Here is a 22,961-nt window from a genome sequence, read left to right on the forward strand (position 1 = left end):
GGGAGAGGTGTAATTTTGAGCAAACTGCTGTCCTGGAGCAGAGTTCCAGCAGGTGTGGCGTCAGGCCCCGGAGGACTTCCAGAGGGAGAGTTTAGGCACTGGGTGACCTTCAGGGAGGGAGTGCAGCTCCTGGAGTGGGACTTCCGCTGACTGGCTGTCTGAAGCTAGCTGTCACCAACAGGCCAGGATGGACTGAAGCTGCCTCTGGTGTTTACTGGTTGCAACGGTCAAAGAACTCTTTGTCTTCTCTTTTTGAATTTGAAGAACTGAAGCTTTTCTGTTCTCATAGGTAAACTGGAGCATCCTTTTTGGCTCCTTTGGGGCTAGGGGACAGAAGATGAAGCGCAGAGCCTGGCCGTGTCAAGGGTCCAAGGAAAGACAACCTCTGTGAATCCAGGATTCTCAGGGCCCCACCTCACCATCAAGGTAAGCCAGAAAATCCTCTGTCCTCCAGGAATTGCATCCATACTGCTTATCTCAAGCCTGGGTGCTGAGGCGAAGAGGAATGGTTCACTAAGGATTCATAATCACAAGCTGGCCCTCGTGTGTGTGCAGCCGGAATTCACTCTCCCTCAATTCTCCCCAGAGCTCAAACCAGGGATGTTAGTTGACAGATCCCCAGACTGGGAGTGCCCCGGCCGTGTGGCAGATGCAAACAGAAATGCTTCTAAAGGAATCTGCCTTTCTCTTGGGCCTCAGAAAACTTTCACAAAGTTCCGCAGCCAAGGAGCAGTTCAGAGTAAAAATTCACTAAATGCACAAGGAAGCAAGGCAGTATGAGCAAAAGCTGACAGAACCACAGGCAGTAGAATCAGATCGGCAAAAAATTCAGATGTTAGAAATATCAGGCCCAGAAGATAAAATGGGTGTGTTTTATAGGAGAAACAAAAGGAACTTGAATATGTCAATAAAGAACAAACCTATTCCTAGAAATAAACAGCATGATACCTGAAATTAAAAACCAAAGGATGGTTTAACAATGGCTTAGACAAGACTAAAGAGAGCGTTAATGAACTGAAGGATAAGGCAAAAGAAATACGGAAAATTGCACTACTAAGAGATAAAGACATGGGAAAGGTAGAAAAGCATGGATAATAGAGTGAGGAGGAAAACATATTGCTAATTGGAGTTCCAGAAAATGAAGAAAATGAAGAGAGAATAGAGACAGGTCTTGAAGAGGGTAGAAGCTGAAACCTTCTAGATCCAATAAAAGACAGCCATCCACAAATATACGAAGCCCAATGACTCTGAAGCAAGATGAAAAGTAATCCACACCCAGTCACCTCAGAGTAAAAATGCAGAACACCAAAGACCAAAAGAAGACTTGAGAAAGAGCCAGAGAGAAAATAGAGATTCCTTTCAACAACAACGACACTGAGAGTTTCCTTTACAGTAGCAGCAATGGGAGCAAATGACTGTCAACCTAGAAGTCACAGCATAAAGACAGCTCTAGGCAAATAAAAATTGAGGAAATGTCTCACAAAGCGTTTGCACTTGAAGTTTTAAGGACGTATTTGAGGCAGAAGGAAAATAAGCCCAGATGGAACAGTGGGGTATAAGAGGGGATGAAAGTCAAGGAGATTGTTATACATGTGGGCAAACTGAAATAAACACGTCACGTGGGATTTAAATGAAGACAGAGCAAAAATACAAGGTAGTAATGGCCTTAAAGGTAGGAGGAGAATAATTGGAATTTAAAAGTTCTAAATCCTTGTGATGTTCAAGAGGAAGACAAAGCATTAATTTAGTATAGACTTTGATACGCAGCCACTAAAAGAATAGAAACAGAGGGTATAAATTCTAAACCGATAGAGAGGAAAGTAGAATGAAAAAACTCAATAATCCGAAAGAAGGTGAGAAAGGAGAGAAAAAGAAACATAGAAAAGGAAGAATAAATGGAAAAGACAAAATGAGATGGTAAGAAATGAGTCCAAATATATTAACAATTGCATATCCAGAAACGAATAGAATGTTGCAGTTAAAAGACAATGATTTCAGGCCAGATAAAAAGGACAAAATCCAGCTTGTATTTATAAGAATCATATCTAAAGTATGAAGATGCAAAAAGATAGAAAGGAAGAGTTTATGTAAATCCTAAGCCAGAGAAAGTTGGAAAGACAATATTTGCATCAGAAAAATATGCTTTAAGTCAAAAAGCGTTACTAGAAATAGTTCATTGCTTAGTGATAAAAGTGTCTGATATATTGGCTTCCCGTTAAATATCTAACTGTTCTTAACTTAAATGTACCTATTAATAGGACCTCAAGATATATAAAGCAAAATTTGGCAGAACTACAAGGAGAAATAACAACTCACTATCAGAGTGGGAGATTTTTTTTAAAAAAGATTTCTAGATGAGTAATTTGCACACCATAAATCCACCCATATACCCCGAGTCCTAGGCAGCCACCAATCTGTTACTGTCTCCAGAGTGTTACCTCTTCTAGAAACTGCAGGATTCTACTTATGTGCAATTTTGTCTTCTCGAGCAAGCCACCTAGTGGCTGTGAGGGAGGAGCTCATTGTTGTCTGATCCGCATTTCCCTGATGACCAGTGCTGTGGAGCATCTTTTCACGTGCTAACTGGACATTTGTAAATCTTTGGTAAAGTGTCTGTTGAAATCTTTTGCCCATCTTTTCGTGAGTTGTTTATTTTCTTACCATTGAGTTTTTTTTTTTCTTTTTCTCCCCAAATCCCCCCACTACATAGTTTTATATTTCAGTTGTGCGTCCTTCTAGTTGTGGCATGTGGGACGCCGCCTCAGCATGGCCTGATGAGCGGTGCCATGTCCATACCCAGGATTCGAACCCGTGAAACCCTGGGCTGCTGAAGCAGAGCACGCGAACTTAACCACTCGGTCACGGGGCCGGCCCCTCTTATCATTGAGTTTTGAAAGTTTATTTCTGCATTTGGGATACAAATCCTCTGTCATGTATTTGTTTTGCAAATATTTCCTCCCAGTTTCTTTCTTGTCTTTTAAAATTTTCTTAATATGTCTTTTGAGGGGCAAACGTTTTAAATTTTGATGAAGTCTAGCTTATCAATTTTTCTCTTTGATGGATTACACTTTCGGTGAAATCTTTGCCTAACCCAAGGTCATGAAGGTTTTCTCTCGTGTTGTGCTAGAAGCTTTCTGGTTTTTCCGAGTTAATCTTGGAGCCCAGTGTGAAGGCAGGGACTGAGGCTCAGTTTTCACAGGTGGACATTCATTTGTTCCAGCATCCTGTGTTTTAAAGTGGGAAATTTATTCCCCACCTCTCTGTAATTGACAGCAACTGCTTAGTAAGGATCTAGAAAATTTAAGCAACTCTCCCAACAAGCTCGATTTGAGGGACTCACACAGAATGGGAAGAGGAAGCACCCTTTGCAGGCTCCCACAGGGCGGTCAGGAAAACCGACCATATCCTGGGTCGTAAATCGAATTTTAGCCCATTTCAAAGCATTGGCATCTCACGACTGACCCCAGAGCCAGTTAGAAATCCATAACACGAACAATGATCAAATGGCTTGAAAAATCCCCTATCTGCAAATTAAGGAAGAAGACCTCATCATGGAAATCAGAACGAGGGCCATCACGGTGCCCGTCTCAGAGGGCGACTGCGAGGCTTAAGAGGCAGTAGCCGCCAAGCAGTGCATGGAAGTGTCCAGAAGGCACAATGACAGCCAGTGGTTGGCCTTTCATTACATCTGCTCCTCTCCTCCATCACTCCTTTTCTGATTCAGGCCCTGGTTTATTGGCCAGTTCTGCGTGCACGATGGGTCACGCACCAGGTGGGGGCTGCCCAGAGTTCCCGTGCCTTGGGGAGGCCACCACTGCACAGCTGGAGCAATGAACACAACAGCCCAGCCCCCGAGCACTCAGAGAAGGGTGCAGCGCCCAGCGGATGGTCCACTGGGAAGATGTGCCATCAGGTAGCAGGACAAGGGAGGCTGTGAGGGGCGGCGGACAGCACGCAGGACTGCGAATCCCCAAGCCAAATGAGGTCAAGTCTCGGCTCTATCAGTGTGAGTCTCAGGCACACCGACACTTCGTTCATCCTCAGTTTTCCGGCCTACGGAATGGGGACAGGTGAGATGGACAACACGCACTAGGATGAGGAAGGGGTGGCAGGTGTGAGAGCCGCTTCCAAGCCGTCAAGTCTGACATGGTGGAGAAGACAAGAAATCGTGGGACATGGGCCAGCGGAGAAGAGCAGGCGTCTGCAGGAGGGACAAGCCAGCCCTCGCTGCCTCTGAGGTGGCCTTTTGTGCTGACATCCTGGGTTCTGCCATTATGTGATTTCTGGAACTGGCTGGAGGCCTGAGGCCAGAGAACGCCCCGTTCCGTCTGCCCCTCCCCTCCCGGCCCTGGAAGTCGGGGCTGTTGGTCTGAGGCCGGCAGCTTCCTGGAGCCCAAGCCGGCAGCAGGCGCTTATCAGCTGCGGCTTTGAGGCCCGCTGCCGCGGCGCGGGGGGCCGGGGCTCTGCCAAACGTCTTCCAGATGTGGCCACAGCTACCCGATAGCCTGGCTCCAGCGGGGGCACTCGGCCAGCAGGCTCCCGTTAGCCGAGCTGTTAGGAAAACAAACCCCAGTGAAGGCATGAGAGGCCCAGCTTCTCGGAAGGGAAGGGAAGAAAGTAATGGGGCTGGATGCTCAGCTCCAGGCCGGGCAGGCCTCTTCCTCTGCTGCGACCTGCGCCAGAGAGCTAGGCCCACTCAGCCTGACCCTGAACTTGGGGCATCTGCTGGCTGCCTCCTGGAGGAGCTCTGTCTCCCCCACCAGAGGGGCTCCCCTGAGGGCAGGATGGAGCTGTCGTCCCTCCGTTTCTCCACAGTACATGTGGGTGGGTGACGTGGAGTTCATGCTCCTGCTCACTCTGGGCAAGATGGCAGCTTGACGATACGGCGCCCGTGTGTGCGTGACAGGGGTGTACTGTGTGCCTCGACTGGCCTTCCTGAGCCAGACAGGTTGTCTGCAGAGGGGAGGTTGCTGTGACCCCATTGTCCCATTGGATGGCCCCAGCAGGATGAGGAACAGTCCCTGCTTGTGGAGGTGTTGGGAGCTGAAGGTCGTCCAAGGTTGCGAGGCCCCTGGGAGTGGGCAATCCCAAGCCAGTTATTTTCCCAGAGCGTGGGCCCCTCCATCCTCTCCTGGTGGACAAGTCAGCAAGGAGTCAAGGTTAAGGCTTCTGAGGTCACCGCCTAGTCCTCTGTGGAGTGTGGGTTCCTCAAGGAGCCGTGAGCCTGCCCCCACCAAGTCCGCTGTGGGCAGGAGAAAGGCCCAGCACAGCCAGCTCTCACTTCTGGCGGCCGTGAGCACGGACAGACACACACCAGACGTAGCCCATCTCTCTCCTGTCCTGGAACACATGCCAGTGATGGAAGCAAGGACAGTCCAGCTGTTGGCGGCGTTCTCTCCATCGGAGCAGCTGTGGCTTTCTTGCGGCTCCGACTGGAAGCAGGAGCCCTGGGGAGGTTCAGGGCACAGGGGGATGGTCAGACTCAGGACCATGGAGCTGGGAAGCCATCATAGATGAGGCCCAAGAGCCAGGCATCTGCAGGCTCACATGGTTCGGTCCACGTTGCTTTTCCAGTTTCAGTTTCAAGCCTGCCTCTTCTAGGCAGCCTTCCTTGCCTACTTCCTTAATCCATAATAAACACTTGGTTTGAAGCATTTTATTTCCTTGGCAAATGGGGGTATTTGGTTCCATCACTGGGGTGAATGTGCCCTGACAGTAAGGACCCCTCTACATTCTAGGGACCCCCTTGCTTGCCCACAACCACTGATAATGAAAATAATAACGATGCCATAAAAAAATAAAGCCATACGGTGCTAAGTGCTTTGTATTTAATCTTGGCAACACTCATGTAAGTAGGCACTATGACAAATGGGGAAACCGAGGCCGAGAGACCTGGGAGAAGGCAAGGAGCTTGCCTGCGGCCGTAGAGAAAGAGCTGGACCCAGGCTGGTTTGTTTCCTCGCCTTTGCCCCTGACGCCCCTGCCCTCCCGCCTCCTCTTTCTGCCTTTTTTACTTTCCCGAGAACTTTCCAGTCCAGCCAGCCTCTGACTCAGGTCACCTGAACAGGCCTGAGTGGCCGGCGGGGCGAGGCTGCTGCTCTGGGTCAGAGGTGAGGACATCAGGTGCAGGGATGGGAAGAGCCGGGCCGCAGGGCAGTGAGCCGGGGGTGGGGGTGGGGGAGCAGGATGGCAGCAGGTCCCCTGGTGGCCTGGTGGTGCCCTGTGTGGCCGCTAACCATGTTGCTCAGCTAGCTTTGTTAACCAGCTAGCCAGCTAACCAGCGAGCCGAGATTGTACGCCCCGGGGCGTCTTGCCGACTCTGCAGAATCCGTCTTGCCCACATACCTGGCCCTCCTCCCTCAGGCCCTCCCGCCAAGACGCTGCGGCCGAGCCTGGTGAGGTCCTGTGGCAGCGACTCCTCCTGACTGCACTGCAGTCGCAGCCCCAGAGCGGGACAGCAGGGGAGGGAGATGGGAGCTGGAAAACCTTTTTAAAAGGGGCAATAAAAGTTTTGGGTTTCAGATGGTCTTACTGGAGAAGAGAATAACAGAGACAGGAAATTTCAGTAGCAGACACGACAAAGGCCACAGCACGCAGACTGCCCTTAGACGAAACCACCTCGGCTGCGCAAACAGAGGGCGTCCTGGCGGGGACCCACGCACTCCCTGCGCCGTGCCAACCTCACCCGGCTCCGGGGGCGGGGGTGGGGGGCTGCTACAATAGACTGTTTTGTCTACGTTGTTGTAAATGTTTATAATACTTCTCCGTTTGGGCTGCTGGAGGTGTGTGGCGCCCTCCCCCGCGCTGGGCTCCGGGAGAGTGTGTGGGGAGGGGCGTGCGCCTGGGCGCGGGGTGCGCGGGTGGTCAGGCAGACGGCATCGGCTGCTTCTGCTCCTTACCCTCCAGGGTCTGGAAGGCCGGCCCAGGCCCAGGGAGCTTATTTCAGTTCCTGTGCCCCCCACCCCAGGTTCAGGAGGAATCCAGCAGAGGGAGGACCCCATCCTGTCCCTGTGTCTGGGACCCCGAAGCCCCTCCACCTGTGTCATTTGGTTTAACCCAGGATCCCCAACCCTATATGTCGAGGGAGCTGCCCATCGCTTGTTTCTTATAGATGTGCCGTCTCATGCAGGAGCTGCCAGCACAGGGGCAGGACTTCCTGATAAAACACAGGGGGCCCGCTCAAAGCCGAGCCTCAGATGAGCAGCGAATCATTTCTTAGGGTAGGTATGTCTCACGCAAGGGTGTCCCAAATGCTGCATGAGACATACGTAGGCGAATCAACGGTCTATGGGTTATCTGAAATTCAAATGTAACTGGGCACCCTGTCTCTTATCTGCAACCTTACATATGTGGGTAAATTAATTAAAATCAACTGACGTTTAAAGGTTGAGCTCCTCCATTGCACCAACCACATTTCAGATGCCCGGTGCCACGTGTGGTGAGCAGGGCCGTACGGGACGACGGAGCATCTCCTTCCTCAAAGCAAGTTCTGTTGCACAGCGCTGGTCTCGGACTTCTAGGAACATCTGGGACTATGTTCCAGGCACGCACAGGACATCTCAGGACTCATGGTTCCCTAGAACCCCATCGGGGCGGGGGGGGCGGGTGTCCTGTCGGAGCCCGAGGCATGGTGCACAGCCTTGGAAGCTCTTCCTGGCACCAGGTACCATGACTCCCAGATTCCAGGGGCGTGAAGACTCCAGGGCTCGATGATACTGGGATTTGGAGGTGTTTGGTATGAAGGCCATGACACCTCTTCCTTGTCAGTCTTGAGGTATCCGGCTGGCTGTTCTGAGCGGCCTCCTCCCTTTCGGTCCCCTTCCTGGGCACTCCCCTCCTGGTCCTTGGGTAGAGCTCCCAAGATGTCAAAGTGGGCTTTTGAGCCAGAGGAAGATGCTGCTGAGATGACAGGCAAGACCCCTGGCACTGCCACCAACTCAGTGGCCAACGTCCAAGACGTCCTGGCCCTCAGTGTCCTCATCTGCACAGTGGGTTCAGGACCGACACCCTGGGGCCCTCCAAGGGGTCCCTGTGGCAGCTGGTCCTGCTCGGGACGGGGAGCTGGCCCTGGAGCCAAGAGGTGGACGGGGCTAAGGGCTGGAGCGCGCCTCCTAATTGTCCATGACTTACAGACTTGGCGGGGCTCCCAGACAGCCTCATAAATTAGTGTGGCCACAGTAAGGAGCCTGTTAGTGCCGCCCTTATGCGCTTGGCAGGCCCCTCACCTCCTCCCTGCTCAGGAGCATCCCGCGGCCTCCAATTTTCCATGGGCTGCCGCAGAGCTGGGAGGGGGGCGTGCTTGCTGTGTGGGGGGGCGATGGGGGAGGGGATGGGTGGAAGGAGGGGCGGGGGAGGAGATGGGTGGAGGGAGGGGATGGGTAGAGGGAGGGGATGGGGGAGGGGATGGGTGGGGGCCAGCCACCTTGCAGATGCCTATTTCTGGAGTGATGCCTCCAGGCCACCCCGAGTGGTTCCCTGAGTCTGCCCCTCTCCTTACTGCCTGGTGTCGAGACTTATGAGTCTCCTCTTGTGGAGATGGGTGATGGGGCCAGAAGGGAAGACACTGGTTCCAGGAGGCCTCGTCTCTTCATGGTGCGTGTACACGTGGTGTGTGTGCGCATATGTGAGCACGTGTGTGTCCCTGCATGTGCACGCGTGCGTGTCTGTGCTTGCGCCCCATCAACCAGACTGGCAGCCAGTGGAGGACATACTTGGCCTTCCCCTCCGCCAGGGCACAGAGCTGGGTTGGGGAGAGGCCCCTTTGCATCTGTGCCCCTCACCCTACGATGGGGACACGCTGGGAGGATGGCCCTGAAGCTACGGAGCCTCCGCTTCCTCATCTGGAAAGCGGAGCAGTGACGCGCTCCCGCCCCCAGGGCTTGGCGAGGACCCTGAGCGCCCGCCCGTGTGAAGAGCCGAGTGGGCTGCTCTGTCTTCTACAGCTGTAGGGACAGAAAGAGGCCGAGCCAGGGTGAGGATGTGGGATGTCCAGGCCCCGAGACTCAGGACCTCTGGGCAATCAGCGGGGCCGACAGACGGGGGAAGGCCTGGCCAAGGGTCCACGTTGTCCCCAGCCCTGGGTGCTGGAGCCAGCCCTCTCCCAGCCCCTGAAGCGTGCACAGGGTGACTTTAGGACAAATAACGGGCCACCCCATGCAGTGGGCATGGTCGTGGGTCACTGCAGGGTATGGAAACACAAACAGGCCCAGACAGGTGTAGGTAACTTCCTGCCTGACAGATGTGCCGGATCATTCCGGAAGCCGGGCTGGGCTGGGCTGCGGGGGAGGCTCGGGTTTGTGAGGTGATGTCTGGGAGGCCTGCTCCCGCCACCCCCCGGGGCCCAGAGCAGACAGGCTCTGGACGGGGACAGGCTGACCTCCTGCAGCACCGCCCAGGAGCCCAGCTTGTGGGCCTGCGGCCTCTGCCCCAGGCCCCGCACCAGCCCCAGCTTCCCAGGTCCACGGCCTCTGCTTTAGGCCTCGCTCCAGACCCACCTTCCCAGGTCCATGGCCTCTGCTCGAGGCTCTGCTCCAGACCCACCTTCTGGGGCTGAGGAGCTGCGGGCAGGGCTGGAGCCAGGCAGAGGGCTCAAAGCACCGACGTGGGCACTCACGCCTTGTGCACCGTCAACTCCAGAGCGAGGAGGCCCAGCACGGCCCTGGGACTGGTAGACAGTGGCTGCAGCCTAGCTGTGCATCCACCAGCTCTGGGCCTTGAACAAGTGATCTACCCTGAGCCTCAGTTCGGTCTGCAGAATGCGAATGACTGCACTTTGTTTTAAGAATTGGATGACATGACAAGTGTAAAGTGTTTGAGCACAAAGTAAGGTCAACAAATGGAGGAGTTTCTTATTGGCTCTTGTTATTGAAACAGCTTGATTCAGGGACCGGCTGAATCCAGGAAGCGACGGCCAAGAAGGAGGCAGTCCTGGGCCAGGCACAGAGCTGGCCCTGCTGGCCTGGCTCCCTAAATGGGTGCGCTCAGAGCCTGAGGGCCTGGGACAGGAGTGGGGACAGCAGTTTCCAGGAGAACACAGATGGCCTGGGGTGGACACGGGACCAGGCTGTAGGCAGACCCCTCTGTGGCTGGGAAGGGGCTGGGACTTTTGGGTGAGGACGGACGCTGGCTCCCGGGTTCTGTGGACACACAGATCTGTCATGGCCATGGCCCAGGAGAGGGGAGAAGGTTCTCTTCTTTCCAGCTTAGCATCCGGGAGAAGTCTAATAAGCGGGTTCTCAGGGAGCACTCAGGGAGGTGCTCCCCAAGTCCCTGGGGACCTCTCGAGGTCTGAGCAGGAACGTTTCTCCTGGGTGCTCCAGGTGGGGTAGGACCTGAGGGCTCTCGGCAGGCATGGGGGGTGGGGGGCCCGGGGCTTGGAGGGGGCAGGGTCTGCAGAGTCAGATACAAGCACAACAGAGTGTGGAGCAGTCCAGCTTGGCCGGGGGCCCCGCACTTCCGGCCTTCTTGTTGACCTTGGGCAGCAGCAGGATGAATGACATGGCCAGGGCACAGTGGTAGAAGCTGTGGACGTAGGTGTAATCCCAATCCTGCAGGGGGGGGGATTGATCTGCGGCCTCAGCCCCCTCCCCTCCTCTCCAAGCTCCTCTCCTCTCCTCTCCTCTCCCAGCAAGCCCTTCCCCCCACCGCCCCCGCTGCTTTCTTCTTCTGCTGCGTGCCTGGCATGCCAAGGCACTTGCCAGTTCCGTGGGCCACCTCCCGGCACCCCGACTTGTCCTCAGGAGTCTGGCCAAGTGCCTCCTCCAAGAAGCCTCCCCTCACTGCCAGCCTGCAGTGGCCCTTCCCGCCACGGAGTACTTAGAGCATGGAAAGTCTACGCCACTCACTGGGGCTTTGACGATGAGGCTGGAGCTCCTTCCTCCATGACTACCTCCCTCCCTCCCCATCCCTCCTCCCTTTCTCCTCACTCCTTCCCTTCCTCCCTCCTCCGCTCCCTCCCCCCTCCCCGACTTCCTCCATCCTCTCCCTGCTCCTCTCCCTCCTCCTTCCCTCCCTTCCTCCCTCCTCCAGGTGCGGGGTCCAGCCCCAGGCCCCTCAGGTTGTGCACCTCATCTCAGATGCAAGCTCTCTGTATCCCCCCAGCTCCACACAGGCAGCGATGCCGGGGGCGCTGGGATGGACCACACGGTGATCGGAGGGAGGCACCCTGACACCCATAGGAGTGTGATGCTGCTGGAGCCCCCCCGAGAGGGCGTCCTGTCACCCCCAGATGAACAGGCTGGGGCTGAAGTGGGCCCTTGTGGACAGGCCGCTTCCCCGCCCCCTGGACCTGGTACCTCAAAGAAGAAGTGCAGCATGAGGGCCAGCGCGCCGAAGCAGAGCCCAGGGCCGATCTGCTGGGTGTAGACGCTCCTGTCGGGGTACAGACCCTTCTTCTCCTTCATCTGCTGCAGCTGTGGGGAGAGTGTTGACGGGACAGCTCTGAGGTCACAGCCTCGGGAATGGCCACCCTGAGCTGGCTCCAGCTGGCCCTGGGCACTGGCGCCCCGGTCATCCGCAGGCGGGAGATGGGGCTCGGGGAGATGCTCCAACATGCCTGGCTTTGAGGCTGCAGGACCCAAGAGAGACCCCAGCCTGGGTGACTGGGCTGGAGACCCCTTGGGCCAGTCTGCCCCGTGAGGACGTCCTGCACCCGCCCGCCTCTTTGGGATGTCACGAGGCCATGTGTCCTCTCCCAGGCAGAGGGGAGCCCCAGAGAGACTGGACATGGTGATTATTTACAGCAAAGGAGCGTTGGAGAGCCGCACCTGCCCACTGGAGTGGCCCACGGGATGCCCGTGTGGCGGTCTGCGGGCTCCGTTAGTCAATTTGATAGGTAATGCGCTCATCCTGGTGTTTACCAGACACACCTGACCAGCCCGCTGAGCTGTGATGTCTCAGATACTGATGCTTAGAGTCAGGTTCAAGGAGGTATTTATGTGTAAAAAAAACTGGGTTCATGTGCACAAAAGGATGAAGTCCATGCGGGTCCACATCCCGAGAAAGCGAACTCTCGGGGCTGAGGGGTTTCAGAGCGCAGGGCGGTCGGGCTCAGCAAGGTCAACAGTCCCACGCGCGATGTACGCACGGCAGAAGCCCCCTGGCTGGGGCAGCCCCCCTAATTGCACAAGCCACCAAGGGGGAGCCCACGAAGACCAGGGACAGCCTCATGCTGGGCAGAGCAGGTTTGGCCACCGAAGGAAGGATGAGATGAGGTCCATTTTTCAGTTTTCTGGAATTTGCCACTGCTGATGAGGAGTCAGGACTGGCGACAGTGCTGGTGGTGTGTGGTATGGCCAGTGTGACCCTGGGCGTGGTGGCTGCTGCCCGGAAGCCCTCCTCTGGCCAATCCTGCACTTTTGGAAGGAGACTCCTGCCCCAGGTGGCCTGGCCCTGCCCCGTAGCCCCCTCATCCACCTCTCTCAGCTTCCTCTCCCTGGGGGTTGCCCGTCCCAGCCCTGTCTCGAGGAAGGACGAGCCGCCGGCAGAAAAATCCACCCTCATTCCAGGAAACAACTGCCCTTGAAAATCCAAAATAAACTCCATGTTAAATGGTCTAGAAAACACAATTTGAGCCCCAGATGTAGGGAGCCAGGCAGCCCTCTTGGTTCCTGTGGCCGGATGCACAGCCTGAGGGCCGTGGAAGGCCCCGTGGCGCTTCATGGGGACGTCAGTGAGCGACTGCTACTCTGGCTAATTAAAATCTAGCCCAGCTTCAGACGTGGCCAAGATCTGCAGGAGGAGCGGCCTTGGGCAGAGCAAGGAGCCTCCGTCCCACTTCCTGCCGGGAGGAGCGAGTTATCAGGACCTGAGCGCACCCTGTGTTTATGCATTCCAGCGTGTTAATTAACGGGGGCCTTCCGGGGTCCAGACAAGACAACGAGACAGACCCGCACACTTCCTCTCCTCTCCCGGGCGGCTCTGAGGGGCCTCCCGGGTGAGTTCGGGGCAGCTTCGCTTCCCCCAGCTGGAGTGAGAAAGAGGCTCCTGTCCTCATCTTGCTTGAAAAGTCGAGGCCTGACCCGGCGCTGTCCTGCTGTGACTTCTTGTTAAGTTGCTGACCTCTCTGAGCCTTAGTTTCTTCATTAACCAAATGGCAAAGTAAATCCTCTATTCCCTGGGTGTAGAGAGGAGTGGAGTGTGTTTTGTAAGCTCACCACCAGAACTTTATTTTCCCTCCTGAGCCTCTAAAATGGGTTGGTGGGCGCCTTCCAGACCACCTGCCCAGCCGGATCGCTCTTCCCTGAGAACTGTCCCTTGCTTTCCACGTCTCTGTTCTGGTCCCTGCCAGGCCCGGTCCCTTCCCTGCTCTGGGGTCCCAGGAAACGCCCCTGGCTCCATCCTGCTGCAGCACCCCTCTTTCGCTTGGGCCGGTCTGAGTGGGTTTCGGTCCTTGCAGTCAGGAGGGCTTCAGTGTGACAGAGGGTGCAGGGAGGCCTGGGGACCACACGTACAGGGCCTCGTGGATGCCAGGTCCCTGAGCAGCCAGCAAAGGACCATCAGGGTTGGAAACCTCTGCTAAGGCTGCTTCAGTGCTCACGAGCAGTTCCATCTTCCCATCCACCTCACACCACATCCTCCCTCCCCATTAGAACTAAATTCAAGGTTCATCCCCTCCAGGAAGTCTTCCCAGATTAACCCAGGCCATTCCCAGCTGATACTGCATCTCTAAAGCAGCCATTCTCTCCAATAATAACAACAATAACAATAACAATAGTAAAAAGAAAATATCTCCTATTTGTTGAGCACATTAGAAGCCATGTTCTGTGCCAGGACTTAAGAGGCATTATCTTAATTAATCTTTGGGCCAGTCCTAGGGCACAGACCCTGGACTGTTATTGTATTACCCACTTCACAGCTATGGAAACAGGGGCAGAGGTTCAGTAACCTGGATTAGCAGCACAGCTAGCGGGTACAAACAGGACATAAACTGGGTGTGCCTGGCTGGGGCTGCCAGTGGTCATTTTCTATGTGTTTTAGCTGAAGCCTTGTCCAGCCTGGCCACACACGAGGCGGGAAGCAATTGGAGTCACAGTCAGGGGAGGGCTGCCCCGACCATCGAGGCTTGCACAGTACGCACCCACTTTGCGGCGATGATGAGGACGGCCGTGCCGATGGGGCCGGAGTACACCCCGTAGCCCCAGCGGTCATGGTAGATCCGCACGGCGATGGTCAGGACGCCGAACATCACAAAAGTCGACCTCTTGGGTTCGTCGAAATCGGCTAGCGCTGCGGGCCCGGGAGAGAAACCGGGAGAGGTGAGTGGCGTCTCCTGCCCGTCCTGGCCGCTGTTACCCCCAGGAAGCATCCCCCAGGGGCCCAGGTGTGGCGGCCCCTTAGCCAGCGGGACCCCAAGGCCCCACCCGGTCACAGAGAGGTCTGAGTTCCAGCTGGCTTTAAAGAGAAGGCAGGCTTCTCCTCTCCCAGGGACGGGGCAGCCTGGCTCCTCCAGCAGGGGGCCGCCTCAAACAGTCATCAGCATGCGAGGGACAAGGAAGGACCGCTCCACAGGACCACTGGGACAAAGACACGAAGGCACACCAACGAAAAGTGAGACAGATCTGGGTCCTCAACGGGGCCTGGGCAAAGCACAGCAAGCCCCGTGTGAGGGGGACAGTGTGTCCTGATGTTGCCATGAGACAAGGGCAAGTGAAACAAAGTGGCCGACTAAGATGCCTTTGAGTGATCTCATCATCACAAAAACCTGGGCTGAAAAGTCAGAGGAGGGGTGGGGGCCGGCCCAGTGGTGCAGTGGTTAGGTTCCCACGTTCTGCTTTGGAGGCCTGGGGTTTGCCAGTTTGGATCCCAGGCGTGGACCTACGCACTGCTTATCAAGCCATGCTGTGACAGGTGTTCCACATATAAAGCAGAGGAAGATGGGCACGGATGTTAGCTCAGGGCCAGTCTTCCTCAGCAAAAAAGACGAGGATTGGCAGTGGATGTTAGCTCAAGGCTAACCTTCCTCAAAAAAAAAAAATTATGTGTGAATGTTGGTATAAGCCTGAAGAAAGGGCCCGGGGGGCACACTCTGAACTGTCAGCAGTGGCTCTCCAGGGAAAGAGAGAGGGCAGGGCACGCCCACCGTTCCCTCTGTATGTCTCTGCTGGGAAAATCGTCATAGCAAGCCGTCATTAAACGTGCAGTGTAAAAAGGATACAAAAAATGGGAACCAGGACATCCAAGAACTACGTACTCTTTTGCTTAGATTAGGCTCAGCTCTGAACCCTGGGAGAGGGGAGGAGGTCCTCAGAGGAGGTGGGAGGTGCAGAGTCAGTGGCTCGGCTTCTCCTGGGGCGGGTGGGTGCATGCCTGCAGGGCTGAGCTCCCGGGGGAGGCCACTCACCCATCAGCGAGACCCACATGCTCAGTGCCGTGCCATAGACGCTGAAGTACTCCAGCAGGTCGTGCCTCATGAAGCAGAGCACCGCCAGGCCGGGCCCGTCGCAGGCGTGGTAGAGCTGCCGAGGACCCACGGGCGGTCAGCAGGTGGATAGGAGAGCGCTGGAGCCACGCCCCTGGCCAGCCTGGCCGCTCGCTAGCTGCGAGGCCTGGGGCAAGTCACTTAGCGGCTCCATGCCTCAGTTTCCCCATCTGAACAAAGGGGACACTGCAGACTACTCCCCTCATTGGGTCTTTTAGATGGAGGCTGGGAGTCACTCAGACCAAGCCTGAGAGGTGGGGAACCCAAAAATGTGATGGACGCATTCTCTCCACGCCTGGGCTTCCTGAAGCCTCGTCCTTGCCTCATTTGCCAGCTGTAGGCTGCCAGGTCAGAGCCTTCTCTTTGGGTGCCAGTTGCTCTTAAGGGGCCGTGGGGCCTTCTCTGCCACAGTCTGCCCCTATGACCACTGGGCCTCAGAACCCTGGGGGCTCATGCAGACTCAGGTTACTGAGTCCACCCTGAGAGTCGTTGACCCAGTGGCTCTGGGCTGGGGTGGGAGATGTGCATTTTTAAGAGGTTCTTGGGAACACACTTTGAGAAACACCAGCGTTTACTTCCTGTTTCTCTAAAGCGCGGGAGGATGGCAGGCCCCAGGCCGTGCTGTGCGCTGTCCGAGGTTCACCCGTTTCTCCCCCACTCTTCCACCCTTGGCTCCAGGATACCCAGTTTAATTTCAATTTTTAAAGCAAAATGCCTGTATTTTCAAAGCAGTCAACTCATTTCTTACAGAAAGCAACAACAACTCCCTCCTTTCGCTCACACATTTCGTCATCTTAAGTAATATTTAATTCCATGACGTAATTATTTTGACAAGTTCAACAGGCATAAACAAGCTTGGGAACCTGCACAATCGCCTCTTGGTGAGCCCGGCTCAGCATGGGGAGGAGGTGGGCGGGAGAGCAGCCCGCAGCTGGAGGCGCCAGGGCCGCTGCCGGGGGAACCCGAGCCTGGGGTCACCTGGCAAGTCCAGCAAGTTGGGATCCATTTAGAGCTCCTACTGGTTACAACTGTACGTGACCTAAAGCCAAGGTGCACCCAGGAGGCATTCATAGAGGTACAGCGTCCAGAACCGGGGAAGACATGGCCTTGCTTCTGTCTGTTCTGGTCAGACCCATCTAGGGAACTAGCTTTGGATGCTGCAGGCTTTGAAGTGAAAATGGCAAAGAAGAAGCTAGAAGAGAGCAACCAGGTGGTGGACATGGTGGATACTGTGGATATGTTTAGCTCGAGAAAGAGAAGCTTCAGGTGGGGCCTGATCAAGGTACTCAAACCTCTGTGAGATAGAGGAGAGAGGAGGACACTTGCTCCCTACAGCTCTGGCAGGCTGAGCCAGGCCCTATGAACGACACAGATGTTCTTCTCCTGCCTCTGGCTCCTTCTAGAACTTATGTCTCCCTCACCCCCACTTGAGCCCCGCCATCTGCTGTCTCTGCACCCCACGGCTCTCCTTTGTAGCACAGATCACCATGTGTGATTACAGACTTAATCCCTCTGAGGTGCCGGGCGCTGTCTGTGCCCTGCCCCCACCAAAAGCAGCAATAATCTCTGTCTGGTCCTGGCTGTGACCCCAGCTCGCAGAGTAGAGCTGGCTCACAGTCGGTGCTCAATAACTGTTTGCCGCGTGAATGCAGGGTCAAGGAGGCAGGGTGTGGAGCTGTTTGAAGGAGAGCTGGTCCAGGAGGGGCTTCTCCCACCAGGTCCTCAGGTCATCTCTGTTGGACAGTGGGGAGGAAGGTGAGATTCTGAGGAACACCACCTGCCGAGGAGTTGGGGCAGAGCGGCGTTGGCACCTGGCCTCTGTGCCTGCGAGGCCTGCCTCCGTCTTCCAATGCAGGGGGCAGACCTGGCCCGGCGAGGGTGCTGGCCGGGGTGGGGTACAGCTGGGGGGCTGGCAGGAGCGAGCACAGCCTCTGGAGGCCAACCTAACAGGTCCTGCCTTGTGAGCTCAGGCAAGCAGGGGACCACCTGGAGCCTCTGTCAAGTGAGGACGAGAACACTCGCTCTGTGGGGTGGGCCGGGGGACTCCATGTGACAGAGCACACAGCACGGTGTCTGGCACAGAAACAGCAGTTGTCACAGGAGGGCCCTGGTGGGAACACAGAAGGCATGTGGGAGGCAGAAGTTGTGATGGTGCCTCTGGGGGCTCTGGGACAAAGGGGAGGGGTGTGGCTTTGAGGCCGGAGGACATTTGTCAGAGCAGGCAGCTGTCCCTGCCACTCTGGGCAGGGCGGGGCAGGGCTGGGTGGGCCTCTGAGGCCGGGCGCAGAGGCAGCTGTGGGACCAGCCCAGCCCCGGCAGGGAGGGGTGGCTTGGTGGTGTCTGTGGTTTCCTGGGCTGAGCCTAACGTGGGCTTGGGGGACAAGACCCCTGGCTCCTCTCCCCGGCCCTGAAGTGTTGTACCCACAGGGAAGTTGCATGTCTGCTCTGGGCCTCGTTTCTCATCTGTCAAGCAGACTTCTTGGCCTTCCCCATCAAGGGTCCCACGATGAAATGACCTTCGACACAACGCATTGAGTGAGCCAGGAGCCCCAGAGTGTGTCTGGGGCCTACAGTGACGCATGTGACTCAGTTTCCTCATCCATCAAATGGGAATCACAATGCCAGGCTCATGGGGAGCTGAAAACACTAAATAAGACAGTGTTTGTAGAGTCCCCGGCTAGTGCCCAGCCTGGACAGGGGCTCGCGGCCAGCACCATTGTGGCTAAGATGTCTCCCACCCAGAGATGGAGACTGAAGCCCCGGGGAATCCAGTTCCTCAAAGGATCCAGCCTGCCCCAGGTCCCTGCTGCCTACGGGAGTGCCAGCCCACGCGACATGCGGCTTTTCCGATCGCAGGCAAGCTTGGGCTCGGCCAGCCCGGATGCAGGTGGGACACATGGACACGAGTCTGCAATACATGTATGCTTACAGATCTCACCAACCAGGGCTGCCCCATGCATCCTGACGCTCACTCCCGAGGCCCTGCTGCCGGGGAACGGGGCTGGCCCGGGGCAGGAGGTATGTGATTTTTCCTATGTCTGGTACTGCCACGTGAGGGGTATGGGGGAATGCTCACCTCCCCAGTGGGTGCTTCTCATCCCTGTGAGAAGCTTAAAGGAAGGATGAGTTTGATGGAAGATGATCGAGAAAGAGAGTAGGGCCACTTTGGGAGTCCAGCAGTGAGGGTGGGTCGGGGGGCAAGAGGGATGCAGAGACAGGGAGGCAGGAAGGCACTGTGACATAGATGGATGGTAGATGGAGGGATGACTAGGTAGGTAGATAGATGATTGATTAGATAGATAGGTAGGTAGATAGACAGACAGAAGCTAGAGGGATGGATAGATGGAGACGGAGTGACACGGAGGGTCAGGGGGTTAAGGTTAGAGAGGGAGAGACCAAGAGATTCAGAAAGAGAGCAAATTCCATGGGGATCTAGTTCCAAAGATCAAGAGAGAAGCAGACACAGATACAGAGAAAGAAGAAAAAGACAGATGCAGAAAGAACCAACAGAGACACAGAGAGGGAATGAGACCCAGAGAGACCGAGAGAGAGGGACAAAGAGAGAGAGCCAAGGGACAGTCATCCAGACATATAAATAGAAAGAGAAAGAAGGAGCCGGAGACAGAGACGAGACGTAGGCCCCAAGAAGGAGAGACAAGAAAACGTGAGCAGGACCTCCTGAATTGAGGCCAGCTCCAGAATTCTGGAATCAGATTTAACTGGGCCCTACACATTCCCTAAATCCCACCAACCCCCTCCTGAGCCTGGCTTGCCCTGTTCCACCCTGCTGAGCCACCCTGCTGAGCTGTCCTATGTGTCTAGCTGGGAGAGTGGTGGGGGATGGGGGAGGGGAAGCTGGAGATACTGGTGGCCTTTGGTGGTCAGCCAGTGGCAAGAAAAGTGGCACTTTAGAAGGGCGTGTCCTCAACTGACTATCCCTGGCCCACTATGAGCTCGGTCTCACTCACACTAACCTCAGAATGACTTCCTGGCACAGATGGGGAAGCAAGGGCCAGAGGAAGAGGGGACCTCCAACCCTTTCTCCTGGCCTCTGGGCTGTTTCTTTCACCCCGAAATCACTTTTCTTCATCACCCAATGCAGGAGAGTGGTGGCAAGAGGGCCCCTCTCCTCTGTTTCTGGGAGAGCGCCCGGTGTGCGCCTTCCCGCCACGCCCCAGACTTACCGCCACAAAGAACATGGTGAACAGGTAGACCATGGCCTCCATGTGGAACCGCCTTTTGGCAGCGATGCTGACAGTAGGGAGGAAGGCTAGGCTGCTGAGGGTGGGCAGGAGCAGTTTGGCCACGAGCGTCCCCATGGGCTGGGGAGGAAGGCAGTGGCTGGGCAGGAGAGGTGGGTGCAGACCTCCTGGGTCCCCAGGGCAGGGAAAACGAAAGGGAGAAGGGCTGCTCTCTTCAGCGGGGGTTCCAATGGCAGCTGGGGTTTAAATGCCCCGAAGGGAGGCAGGGCTATGAGCGCATATGTTGAGCAGCATATGGAGAGGGCCCAACAGCTGATGCACCACATGACCAGCACTTGTCTCTGATTTTTTTTTGAGAGGCCAGAGTTGTTGATTCAAGGAGACCATACTTCTCTGAGGCAGCAACCACGGAGAAAAGTCCCTGTGAGTATAATCCCCAACTTCTAGCCACTTTCAGCCTGGCTGTCTCCCCAGGGTGCTCAGGAGCCCAGAATGAGACCAGTGGACTCTGCTGCTTGAGTCACGTGTCCATGAGTGGCAAAAATTAGCCAATGCTAGTCACTAAAAGGACCTTGTAGGTAAGTTACCAGCCCACATGTGCCTCTCATTTGCCAGCTTTAGCCCCATATGGTTTCCTTGGTGACTAGACTAATGAAACTAACCTTCTTTTCTACTTGGTTACATTGTTTCACACCAGAAGGGAACAGAGCAGGAGGATCTCTGTTAGTGCTCCCAACACAAGGCTGGTGCTTGCCTTCTCAGCATTCCTTGGCTGGCCTTCGGGAAATTACCTTCCCTTGTTGCAAGAGGTCTTGGGGAAACTGTCTGGCAGGGTGCCCCCTTATCCTCTGGCCAAGGAATGATGGGGGTGTGCGAGCTACCCACGCAGACTCTCCCTGAACTGATGGCTTGATTAATTGAGTGACTGATTGATTTGTTGTCAGCGAAAAGAACAGTCTTTACTTCCGTTTTATTTTTTCATCATGATGTAATTCACATATGACAAAATGCATAAATTTTAAAGTACAGTGTGATGAGTTTTGGCAAGTGCATCTGTGTGACCACCTCAGCATCCTCATCATTCCAGGATGTTCCCTTGTGCCCCTCGTAGGGAGTCCCCCAGCAGAGGCAGCCACTGTTCTGACTTCTGCCACATCCCTGACTTTGCCTTTTCTGGAACTCCATACAAAGGAATCCTGCATTCTTTTGGGTGCTGTTTCTTTCGCTTCAATAGCGGAAAGGCCCCGAGATTTGTCCACGTTGTGTCGAGCGGCTGGTTCCTTTGGTCGCTGGGCAGGGGGTGTTCCATTGATGGATACGCCACACTTTTCTTCTCCCGGGATTTGGAATCCAGAGTATGGGGACAGCAGGTGTGAGACCCAGGGGTGCTGATGCCTCTCAGCACCTCGAAGAGAGGCTGCTGGCTGGTTCTGGCCTTCTGAGGCCTGGCTGACCCACCTTCCTTTCCACCTGGAAGCTCCGTTGTACTTTTCCAGAAATCTCTTTTTTGTCTTAAGTTGGCCAGAGCCCATTTCCACTGTTTGCAGTGACACATCTGACTAAGCACCTTCAAGGCACCCACAGCCCTCAGGGTGAAGTCCAGGCTCCCGAGGAGACCACGGGCCATCTACGCCCACCTTGTCTCCTCCATTCTCCCAGACGCTGCCTCTCCTCCTGGGCTCCCCACCTGCCCTGCAAGAACATGCTGCCTCCTTTTCTGTTCTGGTCAACGCCGAGCCGGGCTCACTCCCGTTGCTGCTTAAACAGCACGGGCCTGCGGAAAGGCTCCCCCCACTGACTGCCCGCCGACCTCCGGGGCACGCTGAGGTGCTCCTGCGCTGGGCCTGAGCCTGCAGCGGGGTAAGTGTTCAGCAAACACTGGCTGAATGAATGACTCTGTTAACAGAATGAATGAAAGTCTGAGGAGGCAGGGCCGCTGCACGTTTCAGTCTGGCACCGAGGAGCCCGTCCCTCTCCAAATGGGAAAACCAGATCCTGCTGTGTGGGCGGCTCTGGGTAAGAGGCAGGCAACCCCCGGGGGGCCCGACTGGCCGTGCAGCCTCTCCGCCCCTCCGCTCCTGCTCAGCTCCAGCCCCCGGCCCCAGCATCTGGGAGGAGCAGAACATGTGTGCTGAGGAAATGCGATTAGCCGTCAGGTGCGAGGAGGGAGCTCTCTGGAGCTGTAAATCCGCTCAGCAGCAGGAAGACATTCCACAGTTGGTTCGGTGCATGAGTGTGTGTGCACTTTCTCTGCAGCTGTAAACTCAAGGGCTAGGGCTGTAGCTTGGGGACGGGGTGGGGATGGAGGAAGGCAAGAGCCGACTCACACACGTGTTGCACCGATTAGGGTGGAAGGGGCCGAGGCGGGGCTGCCCTGAAGCGAGGAGACAGGTGACTGGGCCTGGGCGGCCGGAGGAGCCCTCTGCAGAAAGGCTGGGCCTGAGCTGCCCTCGAGATGGGAGCCCGAGTACAGGATGGGGGGGGGGGGGCGCTGCGTGTGGCTGCCGTCCGAGACCTAGCTGCCTGGAGACAGACCAGCTGGCTCGGGGGAAGGCGTCCAGTTCTGAACAGGACTGAAATGACCCTCGGTTTTCCCTGGAGCAGGGGAAGCAATCGTCCTGGCGAGCTAGGAGAGGGGGAGGCAGAGTGGAAGAGATGGCCTGGCTGCTTTGGGTGTTGTTGCCCCAGGGGTATGAGGGGCCAGGACCGCTCTCATTGGGAGCCAGTCAACCTGGGCAGGCTCTGAGCCAGCCGAGACGTGCCCTGGCACCCCCGTCCTCCTCTGACCTCCATTGGTCAGCTGGCCACCAGTCCTCCCCACCCCCACTCCACCCCTCGCCTGCTCATGCTTTGGCCAAACCAGACCCCACCAGCCACACGCCCTCCTCTGCCAGGACGCCCTCACTGTGCCTGCCTCCCCTGGTCACACTGTGGCCCTCAGCCTTTCCTGACCCCCAGCGGGGTGCGGTGTCTCCCTTCAAACCCCCGCCACATTGCGTGTCTTGAAAGGCACTCACACAGCTGATGGGGACTCAGTGCCGGCCACGTGTGGGGCTCTGTGCTCAGCACTCTTCCTACTTTGTCCTGTTGGGCCCTGTCAGCAGTCGGGCGTCTGGGGAGATGCCTCTGCTCTCCCCCTTTTCCAGGGGAGGAGACTGAGGCCCAGGGAGGAGCAGAGACTGGCTGCTGGCACAGGCGCCCGTTCAGAGGGAGCGGACTCTGACCGGCCGCCCAGCCCGGGGCAGCATCCCTCCTCTGCCCAGCAGATGGCGCCGGGCCCAATAGGACTCAGCGGGGGCCAGGCCCGGGAGGGGTGGGGTGGGGGGGCGGGGGAAAGGGAG

General features: G+C 56.3%; 1 protein-coding gene across 1 annotated transcript; it reads right to left on the minus strand.

Annotated features, from left to right (window-relative positions):
• Positions 1-10,397: 10,397 nt before the first annotated feature.
• MYMK (myomaker, myoblast fusion factor) lies at positions 10,398-19,737 on the minus strand. The gene is made up of 5 exons (XM_046656912.1): positions 19,603-19,737; positions 15,341-15,455; positions 14,078-14,226; positions 11,295-11,411; positions 10,398-10,547 (listed from the first exon to the last, which is right to left on the minus strand). Exons 1-5 carry the CDS (start codon positions 19,735-19,737, stop codon positions 10,398-10,400), a joined length of 666 nt encoding a protein of 221 aa, XP_046512868.1.
• Between the last annotated feature and the right edge of the window lie 3,224 nt (positions 19,738-22,961).

This window comes from Equus quagga, chromosome 1 (assembly GCF_021613505.1).
Source record: "Equus quagga isolate Etosha38 chromosome 1, UCLA_HA_Equagga_1.0, whole genome shotgun sequence".
NCBI lineage: Eukaryota > Metazoa > Chordata > Mammalia > Perissodactyla > Equidae > Equus > Equus quagga.